The sequence below is a fragment of the Carlito syrichta genome, unplaced genomic scaffold (genome assembly GCF_000164805.1).
Source record: "Carlito syrichta isolate Samal-C Ts95f unplaced genomic scaffold, Tarsius_syrichta-2.0.1 Scaffold298277, whole genome shotgun sequence".
NCBI classification, from domain to species: domain Eukaryota; kingdom Metazoa; phylum Chordata; class Mammalia; order Primates; family Tarsiidae; genus Carlito; species Carlito syrichta.
In genome coordinates, this window is record NW_007242373.1 from 8,398 (window position 1) to 31,745 (window position 23,348).

Here is a 23,348-nt window from a genome sequence, read left to right on the forward strand (position 1 = left end):
TTACATTTAAGCTCACTAATGCAGATAGCATAGACAGAAATATCCTCACAGATTGTATAGCTGTTTGGAGCTGTGAAATCACTGTGGATCTGTTTCCTCTGCAAGGATTTCTACTAGGAGACAGTGACTCCAATGGAGAACACAGTACTCTTATCTGCTGCTACATTGTCTCTACTGTACTGTTCCTCCAAGAATTTTTCTGTCATAGGCTCATGCTTTCCTTAGAGGGTGTGAGAATCAGGGGGCTAGGAATACTGGGGTGTTTTGCTGCTCCCAGGGTATACAGGGATACACAGGGGATTCAGTGAAGCTGATTTAGGCTTATCTTTTTAGGAACATCCTGCAACCATATTCACTATACTATCTTCAACATACCACAGTGGCACAAGAAAATTGGTGGCACAGGAAAATCTATGTGTTTATCTAACAGGGCTTCACTTGGGAGGTGAGGCTGACTACACCCCTATTCTAGGGCCCTTAAGTATGTCTGGTTTTTACCCCTATCACTTTTCTTATTGTCACTAACCCTAAGTGAGGAACAAGTATTTGTTCCTTTTCAGATACCCACATTATTGTCTTATTCTACTGATTTTATAACTGGCTTCCATGTCTTTTCCTACATTAGATAATTTTTACCTCCTTGAGGTGAGGAGGGGAGAGGGAAGCTTCTATTGTCATTACCCATTCTTCATAGATTTAAAATGTTGTGAATAAATTTTGACTTTTGGTACCAAAATTTTAACTTTTGCTTCTCTTGAGATTCAAAGTTCCTTTACCTTATTTCTCTCTTATACTTTTAAAAGCTATATTGAAATTAGTACAGACTTATTTTTTGTGTTTCTACTATAACAATCTAAGCCAAAGACAGAGGGTATTTGTTACCTACGTTGGTGTCTAAATTGGAAGGTGGATGGCAGTGGCCAAGGGTGGGAACAAAAGGAGGAGAGAAATATTAACTTCAGCTAAGATATCAAAATATTATCAGACAATACTGTACTTGGTTGTTCCTGTGTTACTGGGCATGAAACATGATCTGGGAAATGAGATAAAATGGGCCTGAAACGTCCATTCTTAGCCATGGTTCTAATCAGCCCGGAGGTGAAAAACAGACAACAATTCGACATAGATGTCATAAAAGGGGATTTATTGCTTCCATGGGGATTTTAGGTCAAGGTCACTAAGGAATTAGGTAGCTGAGTGGATTACTCCAGGCATCCCTTAGTAGGTAACAGTTGAGAAATTAAAAAAAAAAACATCAAGGGGTCATGGGGAAAATTCAAAGCTGTATGTGAACTCCGAGGGGATACAGCACCTTAAGTCCCAGAGAAGAAGTGAGAGGAGAAACATTTGGAGGAAAAAAGAAACATGACAAGTTGGGTCAGAAAATAGTGCTAGGTCATCTGTCAAGTCCATTCTTCTGTTCTCATAGATGGCAAGGCACCTGCAATAGACAGACATGAGATCAATGGGTCCTAGGGGGCTCCTGCACCACTATCATGCTGTTTTCAATTCTACTTTCAGCTACATTTGTGTTCACAATCCTCTCCAAATTTCCTTCCTCCTCTCTACTGCGGTTTCAGCTCCAACAAATCTGAACACTTACCTTCTCTTGCCAGATGTGACTCACAAGGGCCCTTGCTGTCTGGAGGCACCACCTGAACGCAGGCCTTGGATGATGAAGACAGTGCCTATGACAATGCCCACTAGGCCAACAGACAACCCTAGGGCGCAGACCACAGTCTCTGTCAATTCTGACATAGGGGCTGAAATTTCAGGCTCTATGAAAGTAAAGATGTTGAAGTTAGAATAAAAAGTATGTTCATGTGCATGTACGTATGTGTGATAGAGTAGTGGTGGAGGGTTGACTCTGCAAAGACTCAGGACACTGGACTTAGGGAGAAGAGTGAAGTCTATCATTAGAAACCCATGAAGTATGAAAAATAAGTTTTGGGATATAGGAACTAAAAGGCAGGATGCTCTGGACTTGACAGATAAGAAGGCACCAAAAGAGGGTAGAACTTATATTTACCCCAGTGTTTCAGAAGTGGCTCATTCAGGCCCCAGTGCTCCACCTTGGAGTCATAGGTCTCATCAGCAGAAGGCAGAAAGATGAGGTGACTGATCTTGACGAAAGAATGATCACTCTTGGAGAGGAAGCTGGTTTCCGAAACACCTTCTGTAACTGAGTGCCCATTGCTCAACCATGTAATGTTGATCACAGGAGGAAAGATGTTGTCCACAAGACAAATTAGAGTGTTGGGCTGACCCAGCATCACAGGAGACTTGGAAAACACAGTCATTTCAGGAACCTCTGTGGTGAGGAAATATCACTGATGTAAATTGCGAATATCTCTGCCCTGAGTTCCTATGTTATAACCTGGAGGAGCCCTCCCACCAGAATTTCCCCACCTGATAGTCAAAGAGGTATCATTTAACCTTCTTCTTGGGAGCCACTATACATTCCCTTTGCTTTATTCCTGTGCCCTTCTCTCTGTGGGTATGCTTAATAAAGTAGGAGGTTGATGAGACTCCTCTAGGAGGCTTTAATGGAAATACCCTTGTTCTATGTAGAAATATGTGATTTTTTTTGGATGGAAGAGAGAACGAGGATTCAGCAACTATCATGAGAAAATCTGGGGCTTCCTGAGGAAGAAGGGGTAGATTCAGTAAAGAGAAACAGAATGGTGGACCCATACCATTGATAGCAGCTGTAGAATTGGAGCGTCTAATTAGGATGTCTAAACCGGATTTTGCCACAGCCAGATTCCTTAGTGCACCCTGTGGGTCAAAACTTGCAAATTTGCTAAACATAGGCAGCTGCCAGACAGTCTCCTTTTTTTCCAGGTCCACGTAGAACTCCTCATCGCCATCAAATTCATGGGTATACTGGCCAGAGGGACCATAAGATTGGTAGACGTTTATGCCATAAGAGCCAATGTGGTCAGCTGATAAGTGAGATTTATGTGCAGAAAAGGGAAAAACAGAGAGAGAAAGAACCTTTTTAAACAAAGTGACAGAATAAACTGCCTTTCAAAAAAATTTATAAAGATGTGGGAGTACAATTCAGGGTTAGGTATACAGACGTTGATTATGCAGGTACCTTTGTTGATGAGCTATGCTCCTCCCTCCCCTAGCAGTTTCCCTCAACTGCCAATCCCCCTCCCCTGACAGTTTCCCACTACTGCCAATCCCTTTCTTATAGTATTATAATAATTGTTCAAGGTCCTCTTATGAGTGAAAACATATGGTACTCTGCTCGTTGAGAAACTGCCTTTCAAATATTATGGACTTCACCCGTGGTGCAACTGCTGAATGAAATTCCCAGAACCTGATTGAGTCTCTCTTCTTGGTGGTTGTCCAGTTAGAATTAAATCTGTCTTTCCCTCTATAAAGAATGCTCCACAAAGGCAGAATGTCACATGTCTAATTCTTGCTATCTTTTGAGTGCCTAGCTCAATGCCTGACACATTATATGCTTATAATAAAAACTGTAATTGAAAAAATAAGGCACTAGTGAATTATCACAGTATTTAGCCTTCTTCTTCAAAGATTCAGTTTACTTTCAGCTGTTTCAAAAGTTTTATCTCTCACTTAATTTTTTCATCAGTTAGCACAAATATGTTATACTTCATTTCTTCTCAGAACTGGCTTTTAGAGCAGAATACTTCCTACACTGGGACTTCTTCCTTTTTTTTTTTTTTAAACCAAGGAAAAGCAAGTATTATCATATTTTAAAAGAGTTTCTTCTAACAATTATGTCTGTAAAAGAAAGAGTATAACAAGAACAGCAACGACATCACAAAATATATAATAAATAAGCTATGCTTCTAAGGTCTTTTGTTAACAGTGGTAGTCAGAGCAGAGCACTTGACTTCCTCAGAAATAAAGAATGAAAGCTTTACTAGTCACTCAACCTCTTTTTTCTTTTTTCTGTCATTTGACCCCTTTTTCCTGAAGGACATTATTGATCATCTACAGTGTTTTGATTTTAAATTTACATTAACTTGAGGAATCAGAGTAAATTAAGACCTTTTCCTTGAATATACAGTGTGCTTGTCTGAGGATGCCAAAGCAGAATGGCAGCCCATGTAGTATGATTCTACCCAAATGCACCTAACTGGACATTTTTGTCAAGACTTATGTAAGCTCTTTACCATTTTATGTTTCCTTCCTTCCTCATTCACTGGGCATCAACAAGTGTCAGACATAGCAAGTGGGGAGGGGGAATGCATAAAACATCAATCAGGCTTGGTCTCTGCCATCAAGGAGTGTACTGAATAGTGGGAGAGTCAAGTAGATAAAAGAGAAAATACAATACACTGTGGCGAGTTCTGTGATGAGGATATCAACAGCCTTATAATCCAACATCCTCCACAAGTATCTGCCAATCAAATCAAAATGCATAATTCTTCATGTTCCCCAGGCTTTGCAGGGGCTTTCTCCCTGAAATAAAGTTATCGTTTAGGATTTCCTGCAAACCTTTAATTCATCCTTGAGGTTTCTTCCTAGTTATCAACTTTTTAGCTAAGCTCTCCCATCAACATGTTTTTGATCACATTATGACCTCTAACTCCTCCATTTTAATGTCCTTCTCTCCATGTCTACTCCTCTTCCAGCTCACTGTCTTCTATATCCAGCATGATTGTCTTGGTTGATCTCTTAACAGGACTCTAACAAAGCCTCCTTATTTTTGAACTAAACTTTGACTCCTTTTAAAAACATGAATATATGTGGTTATTATTTTTATCTGGTACTTGTCCTAAGCTGCTGAGTATTGCTGGAGGACATGACAATCCTAGGTCAACTGGAAGCAAGTTACTTTTATAGTTTTAGCCCCCACTGGGTCCACTCTCCTGCTCAGCGATAGATCTTCTGCTTTCCTGCACTCCATACTGTTTCCATCATTAGTCTGTACATCCTTGACAGGGCAGATAACATGACTTTGAATCTTTGACTCCTCTACACTTATCTCATTGTGTGCTCAAATATGTGTAATGGGTGACAATTACTTTTTTTTTTTTGAGTTGGAATCTTACTCTGTGCCCCAGGCTGGAATGCAGTGGCATGATCATAGCTCACCACAGCCTCAGATGCCTGGGTTCAGGCAATCCTTCTGTCTCAGCCTCCCAAGTCGCTGGAACCATAGGCACGTGCCGCCATGTTCAGCTAATGTTTTGATTTTTTATAGAGATGAGGTCTCACTATGTTGCCCAGGCTGGTCTCGAACTCCTGGGCTCAAACAATCCTCCTGACTTAGCATCCCGAAGTGTTGGGATTATAGGCGTGAGACACCATGCCCAGTCTGACAACTGCTATTTTTGAGGACCGCATAGATTCTGGGGAAGACTGTTAGGCGCACAAGTAGAGGAACCATATAAAGGTCCGGATTAGTGATGACCAGGACTGCATTATGACCTGTGAGCTCCTAGCACTGTTGTTTTTGTGGGCTCCTTCCTTCATAAAAATATGGAAAATTATATTTTATGACTATATTGGTATAAAGACAAACATAATCCAGGATGAATGAAAAGTTAAAACATTTTCTTATACCCTAAAACTTGATTTTTTCTTATAATTTTAAAAGAAATTAAAACATTTTTTATGCAGTCCTACAAGTATTGTGGGCCCCCATCACTGTGCCCACTATGCCTGGTGGGGAAGTCGAGGCTGACCAGGACTCTCTCGTGTGATGTTAGAGAAAGAAAATTTGGAACAAAGAAACCAAGTGCTCTGGAAAATCTTTCACTACCAAACAAAGTTAGAACGGAAACAGCCATAGTTAACAGTCGCAAAAGATTAGAATACCTTCTACTTCACTTCCCCTTTTAACTATTTGACTTTTCAACTTTTGTTTTTGCAAACCCACTGTTCATGTCCATAAAACAGCAGGAAGTCAGGGATGGATCCTGAAAGGGAAGAGGGATAAAGGAATATATGAAGAGAGGGTGGAAAGAGGTGGACAACAAAGACGGAGGGACCAAAAGGACCAAATAATTAATCTACATCTGCCCATTTTCTTTTTATAGGACTTCATTAGATGGGATGAAGAAAAGTAATTTGGATTGATAATCTGAAAATGAAGTAATTTATAGTCCAAGTATTTTTTTATCATAACGTTCTCAACTTTAAAAATAAAGATATTTCTTACTCTGCTAAAGAAAATAATATGAAGCTGTACCTATATTAGCAATAAGTAAAAAAAAGTTACATATTTTCAATATTTATAAAACATATCTACATACCCATTTTATTTGATTATTTGTAAAGGGACACATATGAGGTAGTCAACATTAAGTGAGGACTATGTGGTAAAACGATTGCCTAAAGACATTTAGCTTGCTGGACTGAGAGCCTTATACATAGTTGAGGTCATCAACAATATGGTATCCTTTAGGAATTTCTGGGTTACAGCCTCCAGGAATTCTTACCTGTGTTGACTCCCCTCCTTGGCAGATCCCCATTCACTTCCCTTTCTCTGGCTTCTATATGTGGATTAGGTTTTTTTGTTTGTTTTTGTTCCATAGATCATATAGAATTCTTCAAATTTTGAATTGACCCACACACCTAGGGATCTTTGCTGGTGGTAGCCAAGCAATACCTTTGTCTTTTCAGCTTGTATAAATCTAGTTGGGTAAGTTCTTCTCGCACTTCTCTCTTTGTTTGTTTGTTTGTTTGTTTTTGGTCAGGGCAATAAAAGGGGTTGAAATGTCATGAGGTGCTGCCTATAGCAACTGTACAATCTTTTATACAAATTTTTTCTTTGTCTTGGGTAACCTTTTTTTTTTTTTAGCCAGAGTCTCACTTTGTTGCCCAGGCTGGTGATACAGGAGATCCTTCTGCCTCAGCAGCTGGAACTATAGGCGTGTACCACCACACTCGGCTAGTGTTTTGATTTTTGTAGAGATGAGGTCTCACTATGTTCCCCAGGCTGGTCTCCTGGGTTAAAGCAATCCTCCTACTTTGGCCTCCCAAAGTGCTGGGATTACAGGTGTGAGCCACTGCACATAGCCAAGTAATCTTTGCGCTCTGTGTTTTGGTATTGCTTGACTACGTTTAAAGGAAATTTAGGGACATTGGTTGCATTAAAGAAAACTTTGGCTGAATCAATTACTCTGATACTTCTTTCTGAAATTTAAGAATGTGAAGTCAAATGTTGAGGATGAAATGAGAATAGCTGTGACTTAGAAAATTGGCTTCCTGCAACATTAAAATTCCAGATATTTGTAAGGAATTAGGAATTGAACTACAGTTAAAGGCAGTCATTAGAGGGAGATTTAATATTTTTTTTTTAGAAGAATCTATTTTCTGTATGTTACAGAAGCCAGAAGTGAATGGAGGTAGCATTCTGAATCAATCACTTTGTCCCTGTTAAATGGTCTCTAAGTTTCTCAGCACTCTGTCTTATCTCACAGTGCTTACAGTGACTGAGAGTGTAAAAAAAGGTGAGACAAACTACTCCAACATCTGGGGGCTGCTTAGATACAATTAACCAGGTCTTGGTGTGGCTACAAGCTAGACTGGTACTCACAGCTGGATTTTAGTGTTCTCCTGTTGAACATAAACAATTTCATAGAACATTAGTATCAGATAGCTACTCTGTGACCCCTATGAATCAAATAAGAAAAAAAGGCCGCTCAGTAATTATGTCTGAACACAGGCAAAATATGAACATTTTATAAACCACAAATATGACCAAGTCCATCTCACTCCTATGACTGATTCTTTACTAATTATAACTTGTGTCTCAGTTTAGTCTTTCTACTTTCTAGGTAAGATTTATTAAGAGACTTAGTCATAAAATTGCACCACCCCACTCCTCACTTCCTGACAGAATCCAATTAAGAGCAAAAAAGTCTCTTTCTAAAATTCTCCTCAAAATCACCTAACACTAGCTCAAACCTTGGTCAGTTTTATGTGTTGGCTGTGCTGTGGTCCCCAGTTATTCGATCAAATACTAATTTAGATGTTGCTGTGAAGATATTTTGTAGATGTTATTAAAATTCATAATCAAGCCGGGCTCGGTGGCTCAGCCTGTAATCCTGCGCCTTTGGGAGGCTGAGGTGAGTGGATTGCCTGAGCCCGTGAGTTTGAGACCCGCCTGGGCAGCGAGACCTCATCTCGACAATAAATCAAAAAATCAGCTGGGTGTGATAGCGCATGCCTGTAATTCCGGCTACTTGGAAGGCTGAGGCGGAAGGATCACCGGAGCCCAGCAGGTCGAGGCTGCGGTGGCCGGGAGCGGCCACTGCACTGCAGTCTGGGCGACAGAGTGAGACTACAATAAAAAAAAAAAAAAAAAAAAAAAAATTTATAATCAACTTGAGTTGACTTTAGATAGGAGATTATCCTAGATGAGCTGGGTAGGCCTGATCAATCAGCTGAAAAACCTTAAGAGCAGAACTGAGGTTTCTCTGAGGCAAAAGAAATTCCACTGTGGACAGCATTTTCAGCCTGTGCTTCGAGTTCCAGCCTGCCCTTCCTGATGATGCCTTGCCTAGTGGATCTTGAACTTGCCTAGTGCACGTCCATGATTGTATAAATTAATTCCTTGTAATTATTCTCTTAATATGTAACTCTTACTGTTTCTGCTTCTTTGGTACCATCAATCTCTTACTAAGGTGCTGCGTGATTCCCCATGGTGAGTTTTTTCCCTTACTTCAATGTGCCATAAAGTCAACTTGTTCTTTCAGGGGCATGTTCCTGGTGTTCTTTGTCTGGGGGCATTGACAGTATCTCATTACGCAGCTGTGAAGATTGTATAGGTGGTCTGACAGTTAGGTCCCCACTTCACCTGGGTAAAATTGTCAGTAAATTAGACTCAGTGGAAAGTTATCCAATTTTAACAAAAACTAATTTGTTACCTTTATCTAATAGGAAAATAAAAGGTCTTCATAAATTAATGGTGGGAATAAAATTGAAAAATAAAGTAAAAGGGAAAATAAATAACCAAAGCTGAAAATAGAACGTTGGCCAACAGTTTTCTTAAAAAGCACTTATAGGCCATTGATTTTATAACTAATATATTATTAATATAAATGAGATATGCCATTATAATTTCCATCATTAAGGGCCCTAGAGACTTAATTATCCTAATATTAAGAAATTATTTAGGGAGAATTTATGTTAATTCTCATGAACAGTTATGACATTCTCTAAGACTCTGTGTATTTTCAAATTCTTTAGTTCTGGCTTTCAACTATTTTACCCTGATACAACCCTAGATATTATGCATTAGTGAAGTTTTACTTTATTTATTTATTTAAGTGAGAAAGCAGGATTTATTGAGAGGACAGAAAATCTCCCACAGTGGGAGGGGACCTGAAGGGGTTGCTTGAAGTTTTACTTTAAAGACCAAGACATCAACTATCTTGTAAGACTGCAGCTATTTTTGCAAGTTAAAAGTACTTCACAACAATAACAGAGTCTTGAGTAGCAAAAATAAGAAGATGAATTTTGTAAAAAAAAATTACATTATTTATTGAAAAATAGTATTCAATACTTATTTTGATTTTATCAGCTGTATCACCTTGGGCAAATCAAAATAGTATTCAATATTTATTTTGATTTTATCAACTGTATCACCTTGGGCAAATCACTCAAAATACCTAAATTTGGGATTCTTTTCTATAAATGGGATGAAAACTATCAGTTGATAGTTAACATGATAAAATGAAATTATAAGTGGGTACAAATGATAAGGTCTGAATATAGCCAGTGCATAGTACATAAAGAGTATTCCCAGATGATAGCTACTATATAATCACAAATAACGATAATGATAACAACAATAATAACATAATGTCTAGGCAAGGGACAGCTTGTAACTTTCCCCTCATCCATTTAACTTTCTTCTTGTGACACTTGAGGCATGTGGAAGCCTGTGAGCCACAGAAGCACTAAGAGATTGCTGGGAAGTACAAGTCTTCTTTGAAGACTGTTGTAGTTGTCAGATTTTTCTATGTACCAAACTACTCCAAAACTTAATCACTTTAAACAATTGTTTAGGATTTCCTCACAATTCAGCAAGACAGTACATTGTACTAGACCCACCTGAAAAGTCTTTATGTTCTGGGCTGGCTCAGCTTTTCTCAAGTGGGCTTCCTTATATCTCTGTGACATCTCTTGGTTCCATGAGGACTGGGGACCTTTAGCCATCTGGGCTTATCATTCGACAGGCTGACTGAGGCTTATCACGGGTACTGGAAGACTCCCTAGTGTAGGAGAGTAATGGCAGATCTCTTGGGCTTAAACTTAGAACACACAACATTACTTCCCTTACAGTCGATTAGTCAAAGCAAATCATGGTCATGTTCATATCAAGAGGTAGATTAGAAGACTTCATTTCCATTCTACAAAAAAAAATACCTGCACACACATGTTTATTGCAGCACTATTCACAGTAGCAAAAACTTGGCACCAACTGTGTTGCCCATCAAAAGTAGACTGGATTAAAAATGTGGTACATGTACATAATGGAATATTATGCAGCCATAAAGAAGGCCAAAGTTATGAACTTTACAGCAACTTGAATGGATTTAGTCTGTAATAATCAGTGATCTAAGAACTGAGAAACAAAGGACTGAGTACCACATGTTCTCACTCATAAATGAACCCTGAACAATTATACTACTATAAGAAAGGGATTGGCAGTTGTGGGAAACTGCCAGGGGAAAGAGTGGGGAGGGAGGGTGAGGCACACTTCATCAATAAGAGTATCTGATCTCAAACCAGGTGAAGTGAGGACCAAAGTGAGGCCCAAACTTTACCTGTACAATGACCCTTTATCTACCTAAACCTGAATTGCACCCCACATCTTTAAAATAAAAATTAATAAAAATAAAAGACTGTATTTCTTGAAAGAATGAGCTGCAAAGAATTTGTAGCTAGTTTTTGCAATTTATCATAAACATCCTCTGGTTTTTGGGAGTGAGAGTTGGAGTGTTTTCATATTTCAAATAAATTCCACTCACTCACCTATCTGTTATAATCTTATCTTTACTTTATCCCCACTGAAAGCACAGGACTGCTTTCTTAAGGAAGGTTTGAACTGAGAACTGTTGATTTCCAGTATGAACAGGTGCTATACTTTGTTCTCACATAAAGACCTTATATAATACTACAGATGAAAATATAGACACTTGGAGAATTGTCAGTAATATTTTCAAAATTATCAAGCACATATTCTGATATAAAATTCTGCATACTGATATTCTGTCTATATGAGCTCTTACAAAAATAAAGTTAATGAAGCAGCTGAACTTTGCAAAGACAATTCTGTTTGTCTTTTAATATCATTCTCACTGATTCTTTGCCAGCAGAAACTCCTATGTGTATGAACTAGTTACTTTAAATGAATCTTTTAAATAAACTGCACAATAAAAAATAGTATGAGGAAAAAACTTCTCCCTAATAATTTTCTACTGAAAAACATACAAAATTATCTCCATATCCAGATCTATTTCACCATAGCTCCAGGGTACTCTTCAGTTAAATTGAGTAAGTTATTTGATGAAGACTGTGCAGAATAGCCAAAATAATTTTAAAAAACCATTTGGAAGATTTTGTCTGATTTAAAAAGTTATTATAAAGCTATAATAACCATGAGAGTTTGGTATTGGCATCAAGACAGATAAATCAAAAATTGAACACAATAAAGATTTTAGAAATAGAGGTACTTACATATTATGAACTGATGTTCAACATAGTTGCTATGGCAATTCAATAGGAAGAAAATAATCTTTTCAATATATGGTGCCATATAAATTAGTATTCATGCAGAAAAAAAATGAACCTTGACTCCTAACTCACACTATACAAAATATTAATTCAAGATCAATCTGAACTTAATAACTAAAATGACAAAGTATGTAGAAGAAAATAGGAGAATATCACTGGACCTTGAGGTAGTCTATAACTACTTAGAGCATCAAGTCACTAATCACAAGAGATTGGATTTTGAAAAGATGGACTAATTGGACTTCATAAAAATTGAAAACCTTTTCAAGAGACACCATAAAAAATCTCAATGCAAACTCCACACCAGGGGAAAATGTAACTGTATCCAAAATATATCAAGGAGTCCCATAATTCAGTAATAAACAGACAAATAACCTAATAAAAATAAAGGGAAAAATATTTTATAAAAGGCTTTATGTGAATTGACAACACATGCCAAAAAAAAAACAAAACCAAAACACCTTTTCTAATTATTAGGGAAAAGCCAATTAAATTAAAACCACAATAAGCTAAGAGTTCACATATTTCCTCCTAAGGTATGTAACCTGGGGTAGCTGCCAGTCAGGGCCCCTCAGCTCTGGTATACAAGGGGCACACATAGCTCAGACTCCATCTACCACAGGTAGCTTTCCTGAGACTTTGGGGACCAGATCACAATGAATCCTAGGCTTCTGTAAGAAATAAACCCACTACATGTAGCTTACGTGTGAGTGTTCTGTCTTCCCAGTCAGAAAAGTTGGTGAACCTATTTCACATCTTTTTGTCTCTTCTAAACTCAGTTTGGGTTTAAGATTTCATAATTAGGTCTTGATTCTGATGAAAATAAACTCAGTACTATCAGAGTGAGATGTTAGAGATTTTATTCCCAAGCCTCAATATCTTAAGTTAGAAAAATAGCAACCCCAATAGGGAAGTGAAAAAAAATCCGGTGTTGAGTATGAGATTATCTAAAGAGCCTTCTCCATGCAGAGGAAAGAGACTTGAGTGGGTAAGGAAAGTCTAAAAATGAAGTAACATTTTTGAACTTGATTTTACAAGACATGAGATAACACTAAAGCATAGGGGAATGAAAATTTTTTTTTCTTGGAGAGTGAACTCTCATTTTTTATATCTGTGTCATCAATGTCACATTAGCTTCTTGATGGGGGCTTTCTTCAGAGACTTAGAGAATTTGCTCATGCCCTTTGGATACTGGGGTCATTGACTTTAGCATTTTATCAGCCAGGCACTGGTGAAGGAAGAATCTTACTTTAAAGAGAAGCAGTGTTCTTTCTTTCTTTTTTTTCTTTACTTCTTTTCCCCTCCCCTTTCCCTTTCAAAACAATTCTATTCTAAAGCCTTTGGGGGTGGAGGCAGAACAAAGTGGGCATTTGTGCTGACATGGGAGAAACTGTGTTATTCAGAGAGGAATGTCAGAATCTAAGTAGTTTGAAAAGGGCATCTGTATTAGGTGGATGGCCTGGTTTAGGGAGTCAGAGTCTAAGTGATGTGAGAAGAACACCTCACTCAGAAGGATAGCCTGGCTTGGGTATTTGAATTTAAACACTTTGAAGACGGTTCAGACTTTCACATGGATATATGTTCCTTTATGGACTGTCAGAGCCCAAGCAGGATAAAGAGGGTATCTACATGGGATGATAACTCAGTTTTGTGAGTCAGAGCCTGATTGGTATGAGGAGAGTGTCTCTGCTGTAAAGGGTTGGGAAGATGGGAGATTGGCTATATGTGGAGGGATTATTCAAGAAAGTAAAAAATACCAAGAATAATAGAATATAGATTTCTCAGTGTCAGTGAAGGAACGTACACATGTAGGGAGGAAAAAACTAGATTGAATCCTATAATCCTATAATGTTGGATTGGAATCAGAGGTACAAGTGAGAACACACACACACACACACACACACACACACACACACACACACACATTCAATAATATATATAATTGAGAATATATTTAAATATGTATTTCAATATATATATGAAATCGTGTGTGTGAGTATATTTCCCATCTATGGTCACTAAGATAGAGCCTGAGAGCAGCAATACCCCAATAGGAATGAGCAGACCTAGAACTCAGATTTTGCCTTTTAAATACCATTCCTAACTAAAAGGAACAAAATTTCTTGATGAAATAGCTGATTCCAGAGATGAAATAGTATAAGACAGCATATCCTGATTACCTGAGGTTGGGAAGAATGGGGAGAATGATAGGATGAGGAGAGTTTGGTTAACAGGTACGTAGTTACAGTTAGGCAGTAGGAATTAGTTCTAATGTTTCAGTGCTTAATAGGGTGACTGTAGTTAACAATAATGTATTACATAATTCAAAATAGTTAGAGAGGTTTTTAAATGTTCTCTCCACAAATAGATAATAAATGCTTGAGGTAATGGATATGCTAGGATTATACTGATTTGATCATTGCATGTTGTGTACTGGATAATCTAGAAACACCATATGTACAATTATTATGTGTTAATTGAAAATAAAATAAAATTTAAAAAATGCAAAATAGGCATCATCATTAGTGAGGCAAATAAAAAGCATGCCCTCTGTTAGGATAGTTAGAAGAACACAGTATTACTTCTCTGATACTCCTTCTAAAAATGCATAACCTGAATCTACTCATGAAAAAACATAAGACAAACCAAAATTGAGAAATTGCCTACAAAATAACTGACATATAATCTTCAAGTCTGTTAAGATGAACTTCAATGAATCTTCAACATATGTCAAGAAAATACTGATGATCTGTTTCAGGCAGGAATTTCATGTAGGTGTTCCTTTGTGGCACTTGTCAGAAAGTTTATGCTTTTCCAAATTTTGAATTTCAGAAAAATCAGTTGAGGAATTTGGAAAGTGAGAGAAAATGAGTAATCACATGGAAACATTACTGGTTTGTTGTCAAGTCCAAAGCAAGAACAGAAAATGCAAAGTCAAAGATTAAGGTCAACATTTCTAGGAAGGGGACCCAAGGCTCATAAAAGAGAAAATCTGATTTAATTACTCAGCCTTGGATATAGCTGTTGCATGTTATATGTCCATGGCCCTGTCTGCTGCTAATGGTGAGTCATTCTTGAAAATAAAATAAATATTAATGTTTGTGTGCAAAGTAGACTTCATGAACATTACTTGTGAGTGGTGTTCCAACAAATAACGAGTTTTAGAAGCAAAATAAGCCCTTAAATTGACAATTTTGTTATACAATTCTGTGCAGTGTTATGAAGCTTACTTAGGAGATTGAAATGTTATGTTATTTGAAACCACCCAACAGTATTTGTTGATCTTGTCTTTGTCCAGTTAGGATGCAGTTATTTGTGAAGGATGCAGTTATTTTTAAAACAATGTATTTTCTTTTTTTTGAGTTGGAGTCTCACTCTGTCACCCAGACTAGAGTGCAGTGGCCTCTCCCGGCTACCGCAGCCTCGACCTGCTGGGCTCTGGCAATCCTTCCGCCTCAGCCTTCCAAGTAGCTGGAACTACAGGCGCGCACTACCATGCCCAGCTAATTTTTTTGATTTATTGTGGAGATGAGATCTCGCCAAGGTGCCCAGGCGGGTCTCGAACCCGCGGGCTCAGGCAATCCACTCACCTCAGCCTCCCAAAGCGCGGGATTACAGACTGAGCCACCGAGCCCGGCTAATCAATGTATTTTCATACTTAAAAAAGAAAACTAGCTCATATAAATGAGACAGCATGTGCTTTAATGTCCAGAATAAAGATGCTTTTTGATGTACTTTTTATATTTTAAATTTTTTATTTTAAAGATGTGGGGTACAATTCAGGGTTAGGTATACAAATGCTTGATGTATTCTTAATAATTTGATCAACATTAATATAAAATGAAAAAAATGTTTTGGTGTCTAGAAAATTTATCATGAACGAATAAGACTATCAGATGGGTCTGTTAAAATTTTTAACATTACATATTTGTTTTTCAATTTTAAGAGGTTTTTATTTGGAATTTGTATGTTTTCTATTATCAAACATTTATATCAGATACAGAAAATTAGATGTAATCTTAAAGTATTGTTTTATAAAAATAAAACATTTATTATTATACCTTACTTTTCCACAGAAAGCCTCTGAAAAGTTAGAATGATCCTGTCACAAAAAAGTTCACTGTTATTATGGTTACACATTAGTATTTTAAAACATTGAACAAAGTAGCACAAAGTACAGAAAACTTATGATTTTATAAATTCTTGAGAATTTTCAGGAATTTCAGTTTCTTGTTTCTGAAATCTGAAGATTGATGTTTGTTAGGAACGTAGCAACACCAGTTCTGTGTTAAAGAAGATTGAAGTGATGTGGCAGCATATAATTTTGAACTTGATCCTTTTCTAGAAAGGCAGTTATTAGGATAAGTAATGAAACTTGAATGGAATCTAAAAATTAGACTGTAGCAATGCACTGATTTCTTGATTTTGATGGGTATTATGTAAAGGATGTCTTATTTTTGGAAAATGCACACTAAATTATTCAGTGTTTATGGCGTGCCAGGTTAGTAACTTCTTCCCAAATGCGTTCAAGAAAAAATATTATTTAAACCATACTTGCAGTTTTTCTGTAATTTTGCTATATGTATATACATATACTCTGGCTACTAAGGAAACATGCGAGTATGTTCGGCTGTTGTAGATATTGCATAGTATTTGTCTTTTTATGACCAGCTTACGTCTCTTAGCATAATGTTCCAAAACTGGAGAGAGAGAGAGAGAAAGAGGTTTTTTTTCTTTTTCTTTTTCTTAATTCTTTTCTATGACATCCTAGTCTTCAGTCAACTGGTATTGTCCCTCCTTCCTTTCCCGGAGTAACACAAAAGATATTCTTTTCTTATGTATAGCCAATTAATTGCTCTGAGTTTATGTAACTAACAAATTAGGGAGAGGATTGTTGAGGTGTTATTTTTAGCTTTTTAGGAGCCTGAGCTATGATCAGGCTGTCTACCTTAGTCTAAGTTTAGAATCCCGCTTCTTCCTGTCCTGCAGTCTGCCTGTGACTCTGCATATGTGCACTAACACTAAAAACCTTTCCCATTGTGTTTTTTTATTTTAATTTTTATGATTTTTAAATATAAAACAGATTTTTTACAATTTTATTTTAAATTATTTTTATTTTAAAGATATGGGGTACAAATGAGGGTTAGGTATACAAATATTCATTATGCAGGTACCCTTGTTGATGAAGTGTGCCCCTCCCCTGTCAGTTTCCCACTATTGACAATCCCTTTCTTATAGTATTATGATAATTGTTCAAGGTCCACTTATGAGTGAGAACATGTGGTACTCAGTTCTTTGTTTCTGTGATAGATCTTTGTGTTTCTTGATGTGTTTGCTTAGGACTTTGTTTCAGGGATCCTTCTTACTTGCTGATTGTGACTCATTGTGAACCGCATATTAGACCTGTTTGATGGCTTAAATTTTCATCTCTGGCTGGACATAAGGATCATCTGAGAAGATCTAAAAATATACTTGAGCCCTACTCTCAGGTATTCACATTTAATTGGCAAGGAAGAACAGCTGGGTATCAGGTAATTTTCATGTGCAGCGAAGTTTGAGAATAGTAGCTTGAAGCAGGGTTTCTAGAATTGTATTGTACTCAAATAAACAAATCATCTGTGGAAACTCATTAGGATGCAGACTCTAATTTGGCAGGTCTAGAGTAGGGCCTGCGATTTGGGATTTCTCTTAGAGTCAGCAGATCACACTTTAAGTGGCAAAGTTCTAGATCAGTATTTCTTAACCTCTGCACTACTGACATTTGGTGCCAATAATTTTGTCTTGTGGGGGCTGTCCTGTTGTAAGATGTTTAGCAGCATCCCTGGCTTCTGCTCACTAGATGCTAATTGCACCCTGCCTTCACCACAGTTGTGATAACCAAAAATGTCTTTAGGCCTTGCCAAATGTCCCCTGGAGGCAAAATTGTCCTAATTGGGAACCCCTGCGCTAACAGTACTAGTCTTAAATTTAGCTGCATCTTGACATCATCTGGGGAACTTTAAAGATACTGCTATTTGGTTCTCTTTTCCACAGATCCTGAAATAATCTGGGTTGCAACTGCACATCACATACTAAGTCACCTTTGGATAGTGGAATTCTAGGGTGTTCATATATTTTAATTTCCTTAAGAGGAGACCTAGAGATAAATATATAGACTATGGCTTGCAGGAGGTTGATGATATTTCTAGTTTGCATAGTGATACTGGATATTCAAGGCATATTAGGCTTCTTTTATCCAATGCTTCACTACCTCAATGTTGTGCTTTACTACTTTGGTAGTAAGTTAGATGGAAGAAGTAAGTGAAAAACAGCATGTTTCTAGTCAATAATGTACACTAGTCTGGATTGCCCCTATATTTAAAGTATCTGTCTCCAATATATATGAGTGTACTAGGTTGGGTTATATTAAGGAATGTCTTCCATTTCATAGGACCTAAGGCATGGTTGCAAAGTTCAGATGAATTTTGACCCTTTATCAGGGCACTGATGGGTAGAGGGAATGGTTACTCAAGCAGTTAAAATTCAAAATATAATCTATAAAATTAATATCTGATATTTTTGAGATGTTCTCTGTGAACTACAGACTCTTTTGTGGTATAATCTAGACACCCTAAACACAGGCTGTGCTTTATGATCTGTAGATCAGATTTTTGTTAGGTGGGCAAAATCTGGACAAAAGAATCATGTAAGTGTAGAGCTCAGATTCAATTAACCACATCAATCAGGTACAAGGTGTTCTTATCCTTTCTCCTACTCACCCATCCCTCTCCTTCATGAGTTTTTGTGATGTGGTGGGACAGTAAACAGCCCAATTAATAATAATCTAGTGTCCTTACTGCTCAAATAACTTTAAAAGATGGTGTTGTAATTCTCACTGTTAAGGTCTTTCACTTCTCTGGTTAGGAAGATGCCGAGGTAGTTCATTTTTTTTTTTTTTTTGCTGCTATTGCTTATGGGATTGTGCTTTTTATTTGGATCTCTGCCTGCTTGTTGTTGGTATATAGGAATGCAACTGACTTTTGCATGTTTATTTTGCATCCTGAGACTTTGCAAAGTCCTTTATCAGTGCAAGCAGGTTTTTGACAGATTCCCTTGAATTTTCAAGGTATAGGATCATATCATCAGCAAAGAGGGATAACTTGACTTCCTCTTTTCCTATTTAGATACCCTGATTTCTTTCTCTTGTCTAATTGCCTGAGCTAGGACTTCCAACACAATATTGAATAAGAGAGGTGAGAGCAGGCAGCCTTGTCTTGTTCCAGTTTTCAGGAGAAATGTTTCTAGTTTCTGTCCATTTAGCAATGTGTTAGCTTTGGGTTTGTCATAAATAGCACTTACTATTTTGAGGTATGTTCCATACCTGCACACGTATGTTTGTTGTTGCTCTATTCACAATAGCAAAAACAAGGAACCAAACATATTGCCCTTCAAAGCTGGACTGGATGAAAAAATGTGGTACATATACACAATGGAATATTATGCAGCCATAAAGAAGGACAGATATGTGGGCTTTGCAGCAACCTGGATGGATTTGAAGTCAATTATAGTCAGTGACTTATCACAGAAACAAAGAACAGAGTTCCATATGTTCTCACTCATAAGAGGACCTTGAACAATTATAATGCTATAAGAAAGCAATTAGCAATAATGGGAAACTGTCGGTGGGGAGGGGGAGTGGGATTGGCAGTTGAGGGAAACTGCTAGGGGATGGAGGGGCATACCTCATGAACAGGGGTACCTGCATGATCCATGTTTGTATACTTAACCCTGAATTGTTCTCCACGTCTTTGTAATAAACATTAAAAAAGAGATGATGTTGTAATTACTACTACTACAATATACACATTTGTTTTCACACTTCCTATCCCACAGATTAATGTAATGAGCATAATGAACATTTGTTTTCCTTAGAGTTGTCCTGATCTTTGGGCGTGAAAGGAGAGAGATTCTTGGTCTTTCAGATAATGGAGTTCAAACTTTCATAAACTGGGAAGAGATTAGTTCTTTAAAAAGTGTTGGTGGTAGAGTTTGAGACTGATGAGACAAGTATTTGTAGGTGTCAGCCTGAGCCTCTGCTACAGGGTGAATAGATATACTTGTCAGGGTCCCACGTCAAGGCTACAAGTGTACAGAGACCATCCATAGACTTTGAGAAGGCTTTTACTCAGCCTTGTGTTTCTCAAATACCTCAATATATACTACTAACATTACTTATTGGCTATGAGATGACAAGGGACTATAACCTGAAAATCAGAACTAAGATGAAATTTACCACGTCTGGGTCACTTCCAGGATAAATGCAGACATCGTGAAAGCCTTCTTGTTGCATTTATTTTTATTGGTGGGGAGTGTAGGACCAGATGATTATTTGTGCTGCATGTTCCTTCCAACCACTGGCTTTAGGAAATAGCCCTACACCCCAAACAACAGAAGTACTTGAGAAGTTATTGCCTCCATAGAAAAGGAAATACATGCTAAAAAAAGGTAAGTATTTTTGAAAATTAAAGCACATGATTGACAGGAGAATAATTAAAAACTAAGTGATAAGTAAAAGAGAGAGAAAGAGAAAGTGTTCTTGGTTAGACCTGCTTGTTCATCATTCCAGTTGACTTTTAGAATCACATTGTTAATTTTAGAATTTCATGTGGCATGTGATTTATATAATGTCTCTGTCTAGGATCCTGGACTTCTGCTTCATTAAACAATGAAATGTTACATTAAATGCACTGGTAAAATTCTGTTACATTATCTGTTTCTTGCATATTATATTTTTTGTTATTGTGAAAAGAAACATTTTTATACATACAATAGCTTTATTCCTATGAGTTTTCTTAATAGCGTCTTGTCCAGAGACAAGTGATGCTGTCCTACATGTGATCTGTACTGGCTGGGGAGAGCAGATTCAATATCAAAATGCTGTTTAACTTATACACTGTTTCTGCAAAGAATGTCAATAAATTCTAGTTTATCTTAGGCTGTCTTTATGGGGATGAGGTGGGAACTGAGCAAAGCAAGATGGGGTTGCAAATTCACTCTGTGTGTGTGTGTGTGTGTGTGTGTGTTTTCCCTGGTGTCTTGAAATCTTCGTCTAGGTTTTAATTCTCTATACCCAAATTATAATTACTAATATTGTCATCAGAAAGGATGGAAGAAATCAGCTCCATAAAACAAGTACAAAATACTATAAAAAGGAAACAATCAGAGCACTTTTGAAAATTAAACAATATAATGGAGAAAAAAGCTAATTATTTAAAAAACTATTCTATACAGTGACAGTCTTATTTAGACTTGTACATATAGTCATTTTTTATAGTGACTTTTAGAAATACAATATCAAGTTTTACAATCCCATGTAGATTCTGGTTAAAACTGTATTAAATCTAGTATATTCCGCTCTATGAACATCATGTTCTGCTTCACTTATTCATCTTCTTTTGTGGTCTCAAAAAAGTTTTATAACATTTTTCGTGATGATTCTTTATATTCCCTGTTAAATTTCTGAAAGAGTATTTTATATTATTTCACTCTTGTTAATGGATACTTTTTTTACTTTCTCTATAAATAAATATTTTTATCTTATAGTTTTCATGGTTTTGCCTGCTAGAGACAAATAACACTGCCTCCCAAAGTGTTCTAATTTGTTGAAGAGGAAAGGATCCAATGTCTTATTTTGGTTTCACTTAAACCTAGCTTTTGCAAGGGCTGTTTGTTACCAAAGCCCGGCCAGAGGAGAGCAGGGTTGAGGAGACTGGGGGTAGGGGTGAGGAAATGCAGATGGTACTTAGTATATAGTTGTCCCAGGGAGCTCTGATTCTCTGTCTGGAAGATTGTTCCATAACCAAAGAGAAATGAAGGACTTAGCAGTTGAATGAAGGAACAGGTACTCTCTATGCTTTAAGCTGCTATCAGGTATTGGATCTTAAACCGAGGATGACATATGCTCAGGTCTGTAGGGAAAAGGTAACTATAAATAGCACCATCTTAATGTGTTTCCACTTCTGGAAATGCAGAAGGTGCTTTATCTTTTTTTTTACATCAGCTCGGTTTCAAATGAATTTTAGGATATGCCAGTTGAGCCTTTTGGTCTAGGCACTGCTTCCAAAATTGCCAATAAACTTTCAAATCAACTGTGAGTTTGGCCTACTGCTGTAAACCTGATGTTTGCAGTTTAAGGTCAACCAAAATTCTGAGATGTGTAAATTGTGAAGGAAAATCATTTGAGAATAGATTAACTTTCTGGAGGTAGTTAATGCAAAACCTACCACAAAATGTTGTTCCTGTTGTATTCCTTCCCTCCTCTCTATTCCCACCCAATATAAAGAAAGCCAAGCTTCTTTTGGCTTTTGTCTCTGAGATTTTCTTTCCAGGTCATTATCAACCAGCCTGATCAGAAAATGAAGACAAACTGCCAGGTTATCTTCCAGCTATGATGATAATAATTAATAATAATGATGATAATAATGCCTGATATTTATTGTGTACTTACTACATGCCAGACACTCTTCTAAGTGCTTTTTACTATCCTTGTATTAGCTTATTTAATTTTTAGAATGATACCTCAAAGTAGTTATATTATTAATTATCTCCCTTCCCCACTTTACCAATTAGGAGAAATGTAGCATGGAGGCATTGGGTAGTTGCCTAAGGCTACATTATTAGTAAGAGATGGAGCCAGAATTCAAACTCAGGCAGTTTAACCTCAGAGCTACATTTTAAAGTGGTAATTGTGCTACATCATGGCCCAGAAGGGAATTTATGCCACAATTTCCTTCACAGGTAAGGGACCATTTGTTAAGCCACCCACTTAATTCTTCTAAAGAAGTAATTACACACTGATTTGGCTACTTACATCTCTAGTTGCCTTCACTTAGAGGCGTTCTCCAGGGCAAGCCCTGAGGGGAAAATGTGCATTGTTGCTTCTCACTAAGTCCTTCTCTGTGGACACCCTGTGGGTGGAAAAGGTCTCTTTCCCTTCTCTGTGTTTCTCATATCTGAATGCAGTACATGGGCTCTCTGTATCCGTGGGAGGATTGGTTCCAGGACTTCTGCAGATACCCAAATCTGCAGATATTCAGGCCCATACATAAAATGGTATTGTAACTGGTGTCCATGGGTTTTAATCTGAAGTTGGCTAAATCTGCAGATGTGGAATACACTGATAGGGAGAGTCAACTGTATTTGATTCATATACAGATAAACACCCGGGTCACATTCAGTATAATTTTTCTATAGATTATTTAAAGAATTAATACACTTTGGAGTCCTTATAATCAGCCAAATAAATCGAAATTTTATTTAACCAGACCTCCTTGGAAATCTTACAGGTTCAAACATGTTGGGGCTAACAAAACTTTCCAGGCTCATTAAAAATCAAAGAAATGTTCCTGAGCTGAGACAATACTACATAGCACCAAAGAATTAGGGCTTGCATTCAACCCTAGAAGGTCCAACACAAAAGCTGCTGTACTTTTTTTTTTTTTTGAGTTGGAGTCTCACTCTGTTGCCCAGACTGGAGTGCAGTGGCCGCTGCCGGCCACCGCAGCCTGACCCGCTGGGCTCCAGCGATCCTTCCGCCTCAGCCTTCTGAGTAGCTGGAACTACAGGCTCGCGCT

The 23,348-nt window shown here is 37.4% G+C and overlaps 1 protein-coding gene across 1 annotated transcript; it reads right to left on the reverse strand.

The window, feature by feature from the left end:
• Positions 1–1,123: 1,123 nt before the first annotated feature.
• On the reverse strand, positions 1,124–6,461 carry LOC103256945 (SLA class II histocompatibility antigen, DQ haplotype D alpha chain-like). Its single transcript, XM_008054701.1, has 5 exons — positions 6,429–6,461; positions 2,697–2,997; positions 2,030–2,311; positions 1,604–1,778; positions 1,124–1,441 (listed from the first exon to the last, which is right to left on the reverse strand). Exons 1-4 carry the CDS (start codon positions 6,459–6,461, stop codon positions 1,624–1,626), a joined length of 771 nt encoding a protein of 256 aa, XP_008052892.1. The 3' UTR covers positions 1,124–1,441; positions 1,604–1,623.
• Between the last annotated feature and the right edge of the window lie 16,887 nt (positions 6,462–23,348).